The sequence below is a fragment of the Onychomys torridus genome, chromosome 23 (genome assembly GCF_903995425.1).
Source record: "Onychomys torridus chromosome 23, mOncTor1.1, whole genome shotgun sequence".
Taxonomy (NCBI): Eukaryota; Metazoa; Chordata; class Mammalia; order Rodentia; family Cricetidae; genus Onychomys; species Onychomys torridus.
The window spans coordinates 44,575,098-44,591,590 of record NC_050465.1 but is presented as its reverse complement, the minus strand read 5'-3'; the positions used below and the strand labels follow the sequence as shown (position 1 = coordinate 44,591,590).

Sequence of the window (16,493 nt, the reverse complement as noted above, 5' to 3'; positions counted from 1 at the left end):
CTCTTCTTAGCTAATCCAGAATTATTGCATGACAGAATTCCCATTCACCATCAACTCTTGAACACATTGAAGTACATAGAGCGCCCTATGTTGGAGACGTGTTAGTGTCTCCAACTGGAACTGTGGAATTATAGTGTAGGCATCAAGGCTCTTGAACTTAATATGGTCCTGAAACCACAACAGGATTTAAGTAAATGAAAAGTGAACTGGGTGTGTGGAGTGTACAGGAATGCTGGGAATAGGCCCCAGGGTAAAGAAAGTGGGAGGTATGGGTTGAGGCAAGTCAGATGAAATGGAGCTAAGTGAGCTCAGGCTGGAGCTTTATTATAGAAGTATAACTTCCGTCACCATTTCTCAACTTACTTTTGTGCTTTCTTCTAGCCTTATGGCTTGGGGATTTGTAGGAACTGGAAGTATGAGTAGACCCACGGTCTGGAAATGCTCTGTGTCCACTGTAGACCACTGGCTTCCTTTAAGAGTTCTTGATGAAAATGAAGGTGTTTCTCCAAAGCAGCTTTTTGCCTAAGGAGACAACCCCACCCCCAATTCCAAAAATGATTAAGCATTCAGTAGAGTTTTGGATTTGGGTTGTGTGATTACCAGATTGGGGCTATTGGTTGCAGGTTTTAGTGGAAGGTCATGCTCTCTTCATTTGGTGCCTTTACACAGGAGGCATCATGGGATTCCTACCAGAAAAGTAAGAAGAAAGGAGGTAGATCCCAGGTCTTAAATTGAGTTGCTGGAAGGAATTGCTTTGTTTCCTTGCTTTATTTAGTTTTTTTTTTTTTTTTTTTTTTTAGATAGGGTCTCCCTGTGTAGCTCTGGCTGTCCTGGAACTTGAAATTTAGACCAGGCTGGCCTGGAAACTCACAGTTCTGCTTTCCTCTGCTTCCTGAGTGCTGGAATTACAGTGGATTCCCTTGCTTTAGAGTGAGGGAACAGGACACAGAAAGTACAAGGGCAGATGTCACAGGTGAAATAAAGCCAGTTGGCACTGAGTTCTAGTCATTGGAGGAGTGAGGTTCCCATTACTCCTTTGGTTTCCTGTCTTAGCTACCTGGGCTGGTTTTACATACTCTCTCTAGTACCTCAGTAATGACTGTCAGTTTCTCTCGGAAAATTGGGGTTCTAGTAGCTTGCTTTTGTCTCATCACTACTATTATGGCACATGATATCTGAATCAGGACTTTCCCAATAACCTACTTTGTGATTCCCCTAACAGCTGAACAGAGTCCAGCGAAGAAAACTCAAGGTTACTGAAGTCTTGAGAGTTCTGGTGCCTTCTCTTTCTGGACCTCTTAAAGAGGATTATAGGTTCAATTTAATTTGTGAAACATTATAACTCAAGGGGGTGGTGTTTACATTTAATGTGGGGAACCTGATTCTCCAGGTTGTCCCTCTTCTGTCAGCTTTAATACAGAATCTGACTGCAGCTCTCCCAGGAGCCTTCCAAGATCCCTTCTGCTGTTGACTCCCAAGTGCTGGAGTCTAGCCTGTGCCACCACTGTTTTTATGGTTGTGAAGGATCAAAAATGCTCTTGGCCCTAGATAACTTACTTCGTAGTTCCTTCCAGTCTACCTCCCTGACTTCATCCAAAGGACAGCTCTTCACCCTCATCCAGCAGTGCTGAGCTTTTCTTTATCCAATATGTCAGTTTTATTTCTTCCCTCACACACTGTTCACTTACTGTTGTTTCCTGGAATACAGGTCCACATTCTCACGTTTAAAATCTCACCCTTTATGACATCCCTTATGAGAAGTCCTGCTCTGGGTCACCAATCTAAACGAAGCTTCCTGTCATATCTTTAAAGTTTTTCTGCATAACGTTTTGTAGCTAGGTTAAGAAAGGAAAACATGGCCAGGCATGGTGGTGCATGCGTTTAGTCCCAGCACTTGGGAAGCAGAAGCAGGCGGATCTCTGAGTTGGAGGCCAGCCTGGTCTACAGAGTGAGTTCCAGGACAGCCAGGGCTACACAGAGAAACCTTGTCTCAAAAAGCCAAACCAGCTGGGCGGTGGTGGCTCACATCTTTAGTCCCAGCACTCAGGAGGCAGAGCCAGGCGGATCTCTGTGAGTTCAAGGCCAGCCTGGTCTACAGAGTGAGATCCAGGAAAGGTGCATAGCTACAAAGAGAAACCGTCTCGAAAAACAAGACAAAACAAAACAAAACAAAAAAGCCAAACCAAGGGCCTGGAGAGATGGCTTAGCGCTTAAGAGCATTGATTATTCTTCCAGAGGTCCTGAGTTCAATTCCCAGCAACTACATGGTGGTGGCTCACAACCATCTGTAATGGGATCATATTTCTTATTCTGGTGCATATATAAAATATATGAATAAATAAATCTTTAAAAAATAACCAAAAACATTGTCTTTGTCAGTATCTCTCCATACTTCTGAATTCCTAGAGTACAATTTGCATAATGTGTCTTGGTATTGGCCATCACTCACAATCAGTCCTGATGGAGATCTTGCTCCTCTTTTACTGGGGAGTTGAACCAAGGGCGTAATTCGAACATTCTACCAAACTGCTGCACACTAGCCCTGGGATTCACTTTTTTTTTTTTTTTTTTCTGATACATGGTTTCTCTGTGTAACTTTGGAGCCTGTCCTGGAACTCACAGTGTAGACCAGGCTGGCCTTGAACTCACCACGAGATCCGCCTGCCTTTGCTTGCTACAGGGATTTACCTGTAAGGTTTGCGCCACCTCCGACCCCACTCCCTTTTTTTTTTTTTCGTTAAATGGGATTCTCTTATCTGTAACCCAGAAGATCAAGATAAGCGATCTCTTAAATTCCCGTCTAGCTTCACTACAAGTTCTGTGATAAGCCATGACAGAATCCTGCGATGTTTGAGCAGAAGAAAGGCTCTTTGTGTTTCAGTCTTTCTAGCCCTGCTGTAGGGCTGAGAGAACTGCTTGTGGAAGGCGGTGTGCATGGTGAGCGCTGGCACCAGGCCGGCACGCCTCTGAACACCCCGGCCGACCCGCCCGCCCGCCCGCCCGCAGCTGGTGCCCAGCGCTCCAGTACCTGGCTTGCTCCTGGGCAAGCTTCATGGCTTCCTCCAGCGCCAGCCTTGCTGCTTCCTCTTCCTGTTGCCTCCGTGCCTCAGCCTCTCGCCTAGCCTTCTCTTCTGCTTCTTGTTTCTGCCTCTGGTACTCCAGCCGCTCTTCCTCTGCCATTTCCATCAGGCGTTTCTGTTCCTCTGCTAACTGCATTTCCACTTCCTTCTGCCTTTGCTTCTCGGCCTCTGCAGAACAGAGAGACGGGCTCAGCAGGGGGCATCGATGGGTCTACCTTACTAATCTTCCCGAGCCTCTGAGGGTATTAAAAAGCTTTAGGGAAGACTTTCCCGCACTGTTGAGGGAGGAGCGGCAGTCCAGGGTCAAGAGAAACTTACTTAACTAGACTGACTAAAGAGAAAGGACCAGGAATGGACCGCAGCATCATCTGCTCAACTTTCCACCTTGTCTCGCAAGGGATGCTGGAAGATTATCTGCTCCACACCGGCAGGAAGGGGTGGCCTGAGGCTCTCCAGATATTTGTGACTGTCTCTGCCTGCCAGAGGCAGGGGGCAAATAGAGCAGTGTGGGTAGCTCTTGAGCAATGCTGACAGGGGCAGTGACTGAACCAGAAGTCCGACCCTGCAATCACTCCACAAGAGTCTTCCGTTCATAGTCCATCCTTTTATCAACCCTCTATAGTCAGACATAATTACCATTCTGGAAGAAAAAATTAAAAAAAAATAGCAACTAGCTTACACATGTGGAGAGCTCTGTGCACCAGGGCCTAGGATAGGAATCAAAGAAAATAATTTTTGGTCCAGCAGACGGGAGATAACAGAGAGCTCAGGAATTCTCTCACCAGCCCTCTCCAACTCCTCCTGCTGCTTTTTTCTCTGCAGTTCTTGCATTGTCCTCCGGAGCTCCTCCTGCTGCTGCCGGGCTCTCTCCTGGGCCACCTGCAGCTGGTGTCTCCGCTTCCTCTCCGCTTCCTCCTGCCGCTGCCGCTCTTCCTCCAGTCTCTGCTTTCTCAGGCTGAGAGCACAGCAGATGTCAGAGGGATGGCAGAAAGCACAGGCCCAACCAACCAACCAACCCGCAACTGGCTTCGTAAACTTCAGGAAGTGGCCCTGGGGGATCAGGTTTTCTACAGCCAGCATGGAAGGGCGGAGGTAACAGACAGGGGTCTAGAGAAAGAAACTGCAAGTTTCAGCATCCAGCTCAGTGCTGTTGCCCAGGATTTAAATGCCCTAAGTTCTCTGCACGTTATTTTCTTTCTTTTTTTTTTAACATTTATTTTTTTTGTGCATGGGTATTTTGCCTGCATGCACATGCATATCCCTTGGAACTGGAGTTACAGACAGTTGTGAGCTGCCATGTGGGTGATGGGAATTGAACCTGGGTCCTCAAGAGGAGCAGCCAGTGCTCTTCACCTCTGAGCCATCTCTCCAGCCCCTTCTATTCTTAAAGTACGGATCTTGAAATTCTTGCTTCTTAGGGTTGTGGAGATTAAGATCGAGCGAAGGCCTATGAAAGAGTCTACCTAGTACAGTGTGGAGAACGGCAGGAGCTTGACAAATGTGGGGCTGGATTTCAACTCCTCCCCATAAATCCCCCGTGAGCATCTATCTTGGTCAAGACAGTATCTTATCTCTGGTCCAGGTTGTTCCTGTGATTTTGTGTCGGGGCACTGAACTATGTATGTCCCTGGGGAAGGTTTGCCCTGCCTTGGGTCTCCAGGCTGCTGGCCCACCGGATCTCCTCAATGCGCCTCTGCTGCTCCAGTTCCAGCTCCTCCTTCATCTTCTCTGCTCTCTCCAGCTGCTCCTTATGGAGCCGGGTCAGCTCTTCCTGCTCCCTTCTCCTCCGCTCCACCTCCAGCCACCTCATCTCTGCCCTCTCTATGCGAATTCTGTCTCGAGAAGCCTTCTCCTGCTGCCTCTTATCCAGGAGGGCCTAAGAAACCAGAGTGTTAGCCGTGCAAGGGACCGAGCCAGCGGCAGCCCAGATAGGGTTTTCTCTAATCCGGGATGGACTCCTAAAGCTGACTCCACACTACCACACAGTGGCATAAACTGCCTCTGCCCGGCTGGCTGTGGGGCTGGAATAACCTACATTCAAGTCTTTCACTTGCTTTGGGATTACAGTGCACAGCTTTCCTGATACGGTCTTCCTCATGGACTGTGTCCAGTACTCACCGTGATAACAAAAGTGCCATTGTCCTGTCTGGTGTGTCAGAAGTTCTAGCCTTTACAGCCCTAGCTGCACTTCAGAACTGCCCAAGGATCTTTAAAATACGACAGGGCTCCACTTGGTCCAACAAATGACAATCTCGGGGGTGGGGTGGGGGTGGGGCTCCTGGAGTTTTAAAAACTTGGAACTTGGAGCTGGGGCTGGAAGGCATGGTTCTGGTAAGAGGTTGTTTTAGAAGGGCAGTGGTGGCGCATGCCTTTACTCTCAGCACTCAGAGGCAGAGGCAGGTGGAGCTCTGTGGAGCTCTGTGAGTTCGAGGCCAGCCTGGGCTACAGAGTGAGTTCCAGGACAGCCAGGGTTACACAGAGAAACCCTGTCTCAAAAAGAAGAAAAAAAAAATCACCATGCAATAGAGCTGTTTCAGAAAGTGCAGCTTAGTTAGGGTCATTTCCCTCATATCTACATTCCGCTACAGGAGGACAGAGGCTCCTCTGGCCAAGAGGAGAGGACACCTGCCCATACCTTGGAAGGGTCTTCAGGGCTTCTCCCTTCCTCAGATTCCATGTTGGTAGCGACACCCATGGCCTGTGTGGGTGATAGTCTCCCATCTATAGAAACCTGGCTCTCCAGAGCATCATATTCAGGAGAAAGCCACAGGTCCTCAGCGGCCGAGTGTGAGCGGAGGAGCCTTGTCTCTGAGGTGCCTCCTGCTCCCTTGGCGTTACTGACATCAGGCTCACTCAGCTCTTCTGCCGTCTCCACGTCCCTTTCTCTGTGTGCCCTTTTCATTTTGGTGCCTGGTTTCTTTTCTTTTGGAATTAGCCTTGATTTCTTTCCAGTTTTTGAATCCTTTGACTTTCCTGGGAGAAACAATGGGGGAGAGAGGTAGCTGAGTAGAAGAAATGACCTCTACTCCTTCTCTTTAGTAACCTCTATTTTTGGAGATGGTTTCACTGCATAGCTCTGACTGTCTTGGAATTCACTATATAGACCAAACTGGCATCAAACTCACAGAGATCCTTGTCTCTCTGCCTCTAGGGTGCTGGGATTAGGGGCATATGCCGACACACTTGGCTCTTTAGTAGACGAAAACTTAAGCATCTGGAGAGCAAGGCTCCTGACCCCACAGGCAAAAGTGTCATCTGTGGCATTTAAGGTGTACCAGGGGAGAGATATTAAAAGCCCGAGAACAAAGTTGCCAAGCCAAGAGGGATGGACGGCTCCAGGGCAGCAGGACAGCCCATCATCCCAGAACACTTGTCTACCTCAGAAGACTCCCTTCCTTACCACCACCCTCCAAGAGCCGACCAATGCCCATCAAGTCAGCTGGAAGCAGTTTTTCCAGGAGAGATGACACCCCTATTTTCTATTCACTCGCTTTTTTTTTTTTTTGGAGCTGAGGACCGAACCCAGGGCCTTGCGCTTGCTAAGCGCTCTACCACTGAGCTAAATCCCCAACCCTTGTTTTTTTTTTTTTTATTATAATAAGCAAAAAGTTTGGAACGTTAGGATTCTGTACATGCACATCTCAGGGTCCTGTGTCTTACGTCTTACATCATCAGCAGGTGCTGGCAACTATGTACCCTCTGTGTGGTCATGCAATCCCTGCCCTAAAAAGCTGGATTCAGACCTCCACACTCTCTCTCTGCTCCAGCCATCTTTCTTTCTGTCCAGGCCTGGTTCTTCTCCTCCTCTTTCTTTCTAATAAAGCTCTTTATAACTCTGGCAGTCTTGGCCGTGGCCCGTGACTTTTCCACCAGTAACCAGCGCCACCAACCAGCACCGTTTTACCTTCAGTAATAATGATTTGAGAAGAGCAGTCCTGCATTATATTTAGAGCAATAAAGATGTAACCACACAGCAGTATCATTACAGAAAGGTTGCATTTCTGGCTGCAGACACAGCTAAGTGGTAGAGCATGTGCTTAGTATATGTGCTACATATGGGGCCCTAGGTTCAATCCCCAGGGCTGGAAGCAAAGGAAGGTTCCATCTCACCCTGATGACCATGGGCAAGATTCCTGGGGAGAATCGGAGCACATTTGACAAGTCCTGCCCCAGGCCACAGCTCTAATGGGGTGGAGGTCTAACACCCCAAGGGTCAAGCGTATTTGGTTTTCCTATTCCTGGCAATGCCAAGGGCTAGACAAATGTAAATGCAGTGAGAGTTTAAAAAGTAAACTCCAAACCAGATCTGTCTCCAGGGGCGCATCCAGGCTTGTCCTTGCAACAAAATGCGACTTGTTTAAAGAATCTTCAGATCTTGGGAGCAAAAGAGGGTAGGTGTGAGTTTTAGGCTAAAGGGAGTCCAGGAGCATCTGAGGTCTTGTAAGGTACGGAAGGATGCTGGGCAGTGTGATGGTAGAACCACTCAGACCCTATTTTATCCTCCTCTTCCTACATGCTCTCAGGATGCCTAGGCTGGGCATCCCTTTCCTGAGATGTTTGGGATGAAAAAGCATTTCAGGTTGGGTATACTTTCTGGTTTTAGAATATTTACACATACACTTAATGTGTATAATATAAAGTCCTGGCGATGGGATCCTAGCCTAAGTATTTAAGTTGTTAATGCTTCATATACACTTTTTTTTGTTTTTGTTTTTTGTTTTTTGAGACAGGGTTTCTCTGTGTAGCTTTGTGCCTTTCCTGGAACTCACTTGGTAGCCCAGGCTGGCCTCGAACTCACAGAGATCCGCCTGGCTCTGCCTCCCGAGTGCTGGGATTAAAGGCATGCGCCACCACCCCCTGGCCATATACACTTTTGACCCTCAGCTTGAAGGTGGTTCTATATTTTTCTTAAAGTAGCAAGGGGTTTTTATTCAGAACCAAAATAAAACCATAGGCCCCAAACACTGCAAGACCTGAGCAGAGTGCTCATGAGCCTTATACAGTATAAGGTTCAGTGAGGTCAGGTGTGGAATCTACCGGTGGCATCTTGTTGATGTTCAGAAGGTTTCAGACTTGGGGATATTTTGCATTGCAGCTTTTCAGAGTACAGATCTCAGCCTGTAGTTATTAGCTCCTAGTGGTAGCAGTAATAATGTGCATTGGGGTTCGCTCAAGTAGGAAAGGACAAACAAACCCTGGGTCCACTTGTCCTCTGATGCCACCGACTCATCCTCTTTCAGCCTCAGGTACACAAACAGCATGGTGGCACTCATTTCAACATTGGCAGGGTGCCGGTATTATCATCCCCTCTCCCGGTCATCACAGGTCTCTACTCGGCCATGGTTTCCTCTGCCCATGCGCACTGAGACACTGTTGTGAAATCAGACTGCAAAGCCAGCTTGGCTAGGTAGTCAACAAAGCTGGCCCTGCAGGAGCCAAGTCCATTGTCCGCATCACCTTGCCTGCTGGAAGTCTTCTGAGCTGTTCCGCACAGACATACTTCCTTACCTCCAGCAGCCTCTGCTTGCCCCAGGGTCCTTCCTTCTCTTTCTGTTCTGGGGGCTCTGGCCTTGTCTGTCTTGGTTTTTTTCTCCCTCTCAGGCTTCTCAACCAAATCCCTTCCCTAAAGGAAGAAATTTAGGAAGAGGACCGTGAGCATAGAGGAAACGGAAGAGTTGTCAAATGAAGATTACTCTGGAGAATAAGGGGACTGGGGCTGAGGATGAACGCGTGTGAGTTCTGGATGAAGCAGAGGGCCAACGTCAGACTATGGATCCAGTGGGGAAAAAGGCACCTTTTATTTCAAATGATTAGGAAGAATGTCAGAGGAGAAAGAGGAAGAAAAGCCCTTTACGGCCTGCCTTCTTTTTCCATGTTAGTGCGGCCACTGTTGGCCAACTGACTGGACTCAGAGCCAGCTTTATATTCACAGCTACATCATGTGCTGCCTTTGAGAAGACCCCAGGCAGGTAGCAAGAGCCAAGCCAGCCTTTCCCTTTCCCCATGGACGGTGACAACGTGGAGGTTCCCTCTAAAAGAGGATGCCAGAGTGGGGCCATGGTCACCCACTTTGTAGGGTTTGGCAATGGGGCCCTTGTCCTTCAGGAAGATGCAGCCTAGGGCAGGGTGCAGGGCCTGGTGAGCAGATGTCACTGGACCTCGGCCCCTACTGCCCCTTTAGTGAGATGCTGTATCTATGAAGCAACCTTCAGAAGTCTACAGGGAGCCTTGGAGGGGTCTGTCCAGGCAGGGTTTCCGGACCAGATTCTTTATTCTCACACTCACGTGACTGATGGCAGCTGAGGACTGCTGGTTGGACAATTTTGCTTCCGTTTTCTTATTTTTCTTCCTTGGAGGAAGAGATGCAGCCTCAGAACCCAGCTTCTCTGGGGAGGCAGGCTCACGTCCTCTGTGCAGGTGGTACACATCGTAATCTCTGTCCCTTTGAAAAGGAACAAGCCAGCAGATGAATTTAAGGGCCGGAAATTTAAATGGGAAAGAAGAGAGGAAGTGAGCGGATGTCACAAAGCAACTGTGATCGGCTGTGGGGATATTTGACACACTCAGGCACTTTCTCCTCACGTTCCCGCTTAAGCGAGATTAGGAAGGGTGCGCTTCACTTTCGGGGTTTCCTTCAGGTAAGCCCTAAAACAGACACCTGGAGAAACAGTTGGCTGCTTTTCATGGCATATTTACACCTTTGACCGAGAGCTGGTTTGGAGGTTCTATCAGGAAACCAGAACTGAGAGGGTACCCTGGACCAAAGAAAGACGGGCCCTCCTCTGGGGAAGGGTGTCCTCTTCAGTGTGGCCAGCAGCTTTGTGGGGGACACATGTGGAGCAGTGAGAGAGGAAGGAGACACCCACCCCGCCAGTCAGATTGGCTGGATCAACCCTGTCCATCCATCAGTGGAGTGAGAGGTAGCAGTTGGATCACCCTCACGCCCAGAATTACACAACTGAAATGTCTTCTCTCAAAGGCTTGGCTGGGAGAAAAAAGTGACCTTTAAGAAAGATGACCTCGGGCTGGAGAGATGGCTCAGAGTTTAAGAGCACTGGCTGCTCTTCCAGAGGTCCTGAGTTCAATTCCCAGCACCCACATGGTGGCTCACAACCATCTGTAATGAGCTCTGGTGCCCTCTTCTGGCCTGCAGGCATACATGCTGTATATATATAATAAATAAATAAATCTTAAAAACAAAACAAAACAAGAAAGATGACCTCAAAAACATGCAATTGTCCCCTTCATTCTTTTGATTCTCTGAGTTTTATTCTTAACCAGATTCAGCCCCTACGAGGTTGTGTGTGCCCCGTCTCGTGTGTTCTGGAGTGGTTGGCGTCACTGACTTATGCCTGTGGGTGGCCAGGACAGCAGCCGAGGGGCTGTGTGCCTGCTGGGTGCTGGGTCTCGTCTGGGTCTTTTTTCTTTTTAGTTAAATCAATATATTTACTGTGGTGTGCTAGCCCAGAGCCTTACTGTGGAAACCTGAGAAATATTTGTTGAATGAGGTAAATGGAATTTCCTGTAAATATACGAGTCTTTAAGTCCTTCAGTGACACTCTATAAAAACTCACAGAAGTCTGCTTTAGAATGGTGCTATTAAAACCTCTGTTTCCCCAAGAAGCCAGGCAGCTGCATGAGCACCCCAGGCCTGACTGGATTGCTGTTTTTTTCTTCCACATTTAGGAATTTGTGCTAAATCCGAATTTTAGTCACAATAACTGTAATGGATTTTGTGGAGTGTTTTATGTTTGTTTAACTATCCTCTTGATTAAAAAAAAAAAGAATTCTCTTTGATTATTTCATTGGTTTTAGCTGGAGGCGGCGGGGAGGGGGGTGTGTTGTAATAACCTGTTTAAAATATGTTGTGAGGAAAGGGATAAAAACAAAACAAAACTTCTTTAGCGACTTCCTTAATCACAGAGGCTTCCTTCTTTTGCTTCTGGTTTATCACAAAACCTTTTTGGCCTGAGAGTTTATACTGCTGATCTCTGATCACCCCAGGCTCCTGGAACCCACAACCAGGTTAGTTTCCAGCTGGCAACAGAGACATCTACAGCAGAGGCCACAACCTAAGGAGACTGAGGATAAAGGCCTGGGCCAGGCTGCTGGCCAGTGAGCTCACAGTAAGCACATAGGACAGTGTTTCTGTGTTGGCAGGGATGAGAAGAAGCCATGATGATGGCCGGCCATCTTTATTCTGCCCAGAGTTAACGGACCTGGAGGAACCATGATGAACTGATTGTCCCCAGCCTTCCAGGATCTCTGTAAACATCAGGTGCGTGGACCCACCAAAAAGTTGCTTCAAGGTGACTCAAGTTCACTCTTCCCCACCTAACCTGGAGTACTTGTTTTAAGTAGCTCACTCATCAATGTGTAACCTACCCAGGGGCCTGTTACTTTTAATCCCAGCTGCCAGCATGTTATCGCACGAATTTCAGAAACAAACAAACAAACAAACAAACACAAACACAAAACCAGAAAGTAAATGAATGAAGACAAAACCCTGATGGACGCAGAGAAGCCGCAGTGGCTACAAGCTGCACACTTACATGCTTTTCCCGTTGTCAGCCTCAGAGGTCTGCTTGTGCTCGGCCACAGGAGTACTGAGGGGGTCCAGGGTCACGTTCCTTGGCTCTGGGTCTGTGAAAATAGAGTGTCCTCCATCAGCAAAACGACCCAGGCAGTTTTCCCAGGAGGAAATGGGGGCAAGGTGAAATGTCTACTGGTGTGTCATGAGCAGTGTTGATGAAAGCAATAATCCTGTCCAGGGACCAGTGCCGCCTTGTGGCAAGTGACATTAAAGTGACTAAAATATCCTTCAGGAAAGTGATAGACAGTGTGTGTTAGAACCAGAAAACTGTTTTAGCCTTAATCGGGACTCTCACCTGGGTGTTTATCACAAGGTTACAATTCAAAAGAACAAATAAGCTTTTGTAACAACTTGTTTGTTTTATTTGTTGGTAATGAGGATGAGAAAGAATTCAACAAAGTAGACGGGATTCAACAAAGAAGACGGGAAGCTACGTGTCCATGACTGTGGTACTTAAACTTATAGGGAAGGGCCAGGAATGTAGTTCAGAGGGAGAGCTTGGTTCTTGTGTGCAAGCCTCAGGACCGCTAAAAAGGTCAATGAGTAGGAAAGAAAAGAAAGAAAGAAAATTCCGGCTAAAAAGAGAAATATTGAAAGTATGGGAAAGATTTATAATACAACGACAAGAAGAGCCAGAGACTATAGAAAAGTGATGTGATTCATTCAAGTCTGGAGGAGGCAGAGGGATTGCCTCACCTTCCAGCCTAGCCAAGGGTCAATATTCAGACCCCGTCTCAAAAATCAGTCACAAAAATCTAGATGGTTAAGGACTGGAAGAGAAAATAGACAAGGAGTATTATGTTAGATTAGAAGATTTATGCATGTTTAAACTTTTTTTTTTAAAACCCTAGTGTGGGGGCTGGAGAGATGGCTCAGAGGTTAAGAGCACTAGCTGCTTTTCTAGGGGACCCAGGTTTGATCCCCAAGCACCCACATGGCAGCTCACAACTGTCTTTAGCTCCAGTCCCCGGGGATCTGACACCTTCTGACTTCCTAGAGCACCGGGCACACACGGGGTGCACATATACATATGCAGGTGAAACATTGATACACATAAAATAAATATAAAAACAAGAATGAAGCTCCTCTTTGCTGGGCTGTGAAGGTGCACACCTTTGATCCCAGCATTAGGCTCTGTGAGTTCAAGGCCAGCCTTGGTCTACAAAGCTAGTTGTAGGACAGACAATGATTTGCAGAGGAACCCTGTCTTGAAAAACCAAAAGAACAAAACAAAAACACCAGTGTGGTTATAACAGTAGAAAGCAAATTGTTTTAAACAATGTCATCTTTATGAGGGAGGTTTATGCACATTACTCTGACAACCTTCAAATACCATTGTTGCTTAAGTTTTCCTGTGCCCACTGTTCAGTTGGTCACGCTCCCCTACACCCAGGGCTCCTTGGTAACTCGGGTTCCCCTTCTCTGTTCTCATACATTCACGTGATAATGACTCGCACACATGGAGCTCCCTCCCGGCTTTGGAGTGGGGAAGAGTGTACCTTGCGGCTGAGGAATGTCCCTGAGAATTTCTTTTATTTTGTATCTGCGCCATTAGCAGGTAGTAGGAAATGATTACACTATCTATGGAATCTCCATGACAAGAGGACCTCTGTGAAGGTTTATTTCTTCAACATGGTGGCTCGGGGTGGGGGGTGGAGAGTGGGGGAAACTCATTGAAGGCTCGTTCTGCCCCAAACAATTTCTTTTTCCGAACTAGGGTGCAGGGATTGAGATGACCACCAGAGGGCGAAATTGTACTGTCCGGAAGCAGAGGCTTAACCTGACAGTTAACCCCACCATTTGAGATCTGGGGATGTGAGCCAGTGAAGGGGGACTTCTTCCCCTTAGTAAAATCACCTGATAGCATAACTCTGCAGAGCATAGAATAAGATCTTGTGTACTCATTACCCACGGACTTCCCAGTTAGCCTTGTGAGATCTGAACAGTTTCACATATTAGACTCACATTTTCCCAATAAAGAAATGAAGTATTTGTTCACCACGGCTTCACGGAAGAAAAGAAGTGGCCCCGTGGCTGAGCCAGCAGTATCGTGCATCAGGAGAGCAAGTCCGGGAAGCCTAATTTGGTCGATAACAACCTGTTCTCACTACAATTAGCCCACTCTTGAGGGAAGTGCACTGAGCCTTTCATGAGAGTGGTGTCCTGGGGATAGAATCAACTTTGGTTTGGTTTCAGAGACAGGGTCTCACTATGTAGCCCAGGCTTGCCCAGAACTTAGTCTTCCTGCCTCAGCTTTGTGTTGGCACATCAGATGGGACTTTCACAATTGTCTTAAATTGATAGATTAATTTAGGGACGGTTGTCTTCTCTTTTCCTTTTTTTAATTTTTTTTTTTTTGGTTTTCGAGACAGGATTTCTCTGCATAGCTTTGCGCCTTTCCTGGATCTCGCTCTGTAGACCAGGCTAGCTTCAAACTCACAGAGATCCACCTGCCTCTGCTGGATTTAAAGGCGTGTGCCACCAACGCCTGGCCTCTTTTCCTTTTTTCTATCAGAGAATCTTGCTAGGTCACCCAGGCTGGTCCCAAGTGTCACACACCCTGTTTGGTATTGTTATCTTTATGATAATGGTTTCTCCTATCTGTGAACACTATACCCAGGCTATATAGATTGTATCTGTTCATGTCTATTTTTATTTAATTGAAATGAAATCATATATTATCTTAAAATTATACTTTCCTACATTTAAGTCCACAAATTAATAATTAGTAATGCGACTTTAAAAATCAGGTGAGTTCCAGGACAGCCAGAGCTACACACAGAAACTCTGTCTCGAAACAAAACGAAGATCAGCTTATGAGCAGAAGCATCCCGTTTTCCTTTTTGCTTGGTACAGGCTGCTTGCTGACAAAACGGGCAAGTTCATAAAACCGGGGAAAGGAGCTCTGGTCCTGGCTGGACGCAACTCTGGACGCAAAGCCATCATTGTGAAGAACACTGATGATGTCACCTCACCCTTATAGTCATACTGGTGGCTAGAATGGACCCCTATCCCCCCAAAATGACAGCTGCCATGGGCAAGAAGAAAAATGCCAACAGATCAAAATCTTTTGTGAAAGTTTACAACCACAGTCACCTCGTGCCCACAGGATACTCTGTGGCTATCCCTTTGGACACAACTGTTGTCAACAAGGACGTCTTTAGAGACCCAGCTCTGAAATGCAAGGCCAGGAGGAGGCCAAGGTCAAGTTTGAGGAACTATATAAGACAGAGAAGAACAAATGGTTTCTCCAGAAGCTTCGATTTTAGGTATATTTTTGTTTCCATAATTAAAAAATTAAAAAGAAAGAAAGAAAGAAAAAATTAGATCACTGTAAGGGACTGCTGGGAAACCAGTTCACTGAAAACTGACTCATAAAGGGAATGATTGACCAATTACCCTGCCTTCCTATGTAAACTACACATTGGATAATTGAAAATAGCACATGGGGAATAGTCCTCTTTGTTGGAATTTCCCAACTAGTGATTAAAGAAGCCGGGCAGTGGCGCATGCCTTTAATCCCAGCACTCAGGAGGCAAAGACATACAGATCTCTGTGAGTTCAAGGCCAGCCTGGTCTACAGATTGAGTTCCAGGGCAGCCAGGGCTACACAGAGAAACCCTGTCTCAAAAAACAAAAACAAAGGAAAATAAGTTCATTTACATTTTGTGTCTTGAAAGGCTGTGTAACTGATTTGTAAAATCTGTATTTAGTAATCAGTCCTTTTGTTTGTTTTTAGTGGCCTGTCTGTTGCAGCTTGGATGGTAAATGCCTCTCCTGGGTTATGTGCTAAAGGCTGGGCCACCAACCTGGGCTGATCTTAGGAGGCAGTGGTACCTTTAGGGGCTGGGCCTCGAGGAAGAAAGGTTATCTGGGGTGTGCCACTGAAGTAGATACTGGGACCCCAGTTCCTTCTTTTCTCTCCTCACTTCCTGACCACCATGTGGTCTGCTCCGCTTCATGCTCTCTGCAATGACGGTCTGCCTTCTGAAGCCCCAATGCTATTGGGCAGAGAGGGCACCAGATCTCATTACAGATCAGGTTGTGAGCCACCACGTGGTTGCTGGGAATTGAACTCAGGACCTTTGGAAGAGCAGCCAGTGCTCTTAACCTCCGAGCCATCTCTCCAGCCCTATTTATTCTTATTATTTTATGCACATATTTGTTTTTGTGGAGCTGCACATGAATTGGACAAGTACCCCACCACTGAGCTACACCCCCGGCCTGGCTTTCTCCTTTACTGTGGATAAAAACCACATAAACAGACTTTCAGAGGTCAGCCATTTTGAATTCCTGTGATAAACTGAGTCCAGTCACTGAGTATTGTTATTGTTAATTTGTTTATTAACAATTTAAGTGTAAGGATTCAGTTAGCTACTGTCTTAGGAATTTCACATCTTTGATCATTAAGACTGGCCGGCCTTCCTTCCCGTCCTGATTTTGAGATAGTGTTTTGCTGTATAGCCCAGGCTAGCCCTGAATTTGGTGATCCCCCTGCCTCAGTCTCTCTCGTGGTGAGATTATACACATACCACCAGGTCCCGTGGTGGTTTTCTTTTCTTATGCCATCTTGAGCTCCAGTTTCAGCTGCTCTCTGTTTTGACAAATTTAGGTGCTATGTGAGAAATGAGCGCTCTTTTCTAGAGAGTGAAGGAGTTTTCACACCCAAAGGCCACATCTGTGTTCCGGGGACACTTTTGGTTTCCACACCAGGGCCGAGTGGGAGTGTGCGGGAAGCAGCCTAAGGAGAGAACGAGGAAACCTTTTCCAGAAGGAAGCGGAAAGATGTAGAGCGTGTGTTGTTTATCTAGGTGCTAGAG

At 46.9% G+C, this 16,493-nt stretch overlaps 1 protein-coding gene and 1 pseudogene across 1 annotated transcript in view; one reads left to right on the top strand and one right to left on the bottom strand.

Annotated features, from left to right (window-relative positions):
- The window catches only part of Kiaa2012 (KIAA2012 ortholog), a 110,114-nt gene that overhangs the window by 4,408 nt on the left and 89,213 nt on the right, over nucleotides 1–16,493 (bottom strand). Inside the window, exons 15-22 of the mRNA XM_036173373.1 lie at nucleotides 11,633–11,723; nucleotides 9,366–9,522; nucleotides 8,589–8,703; nucleotides 5,716–6,053; nucleotides 4,754–4,956; nucleotides 3,863–4,035; nucleotides 3,029–3,248; nucleotides 364–522 (exon numbers count right to left, since the gene is read on the bottom strand). Of these exons, the coding sequence (XP_036029266.1) occupies nucleotides 384–522; nucleotides 3,029–3,248; nucleotides 3,863–4,035; nucleotides 4,754–4,956; nucleotides 5,716–6,053; nucleotides 8,589–8,703; nucleotides 9,366–9,522; nucleotides 11,633–11,723 (1,436 nt within the window). The 3' untranslated portion in view covers nucleotides 364–383. The remainder of the gene's footprint in view (nucleotides 1–363; nucleotides 523–3,028; nucleotides 3,249–3,862; nucleotides 4,036–4,753; nucleotides 4,957–5,715; nucleotides 6,054–8,588; nucleotides 8,704–9,365; nucleotides 9,523–11,632; nucleotides 11,724–16,493) is intronic.
- Nucleotides 11,783–14,942, top strand: LOC118573343 (annotated as a pseudogene).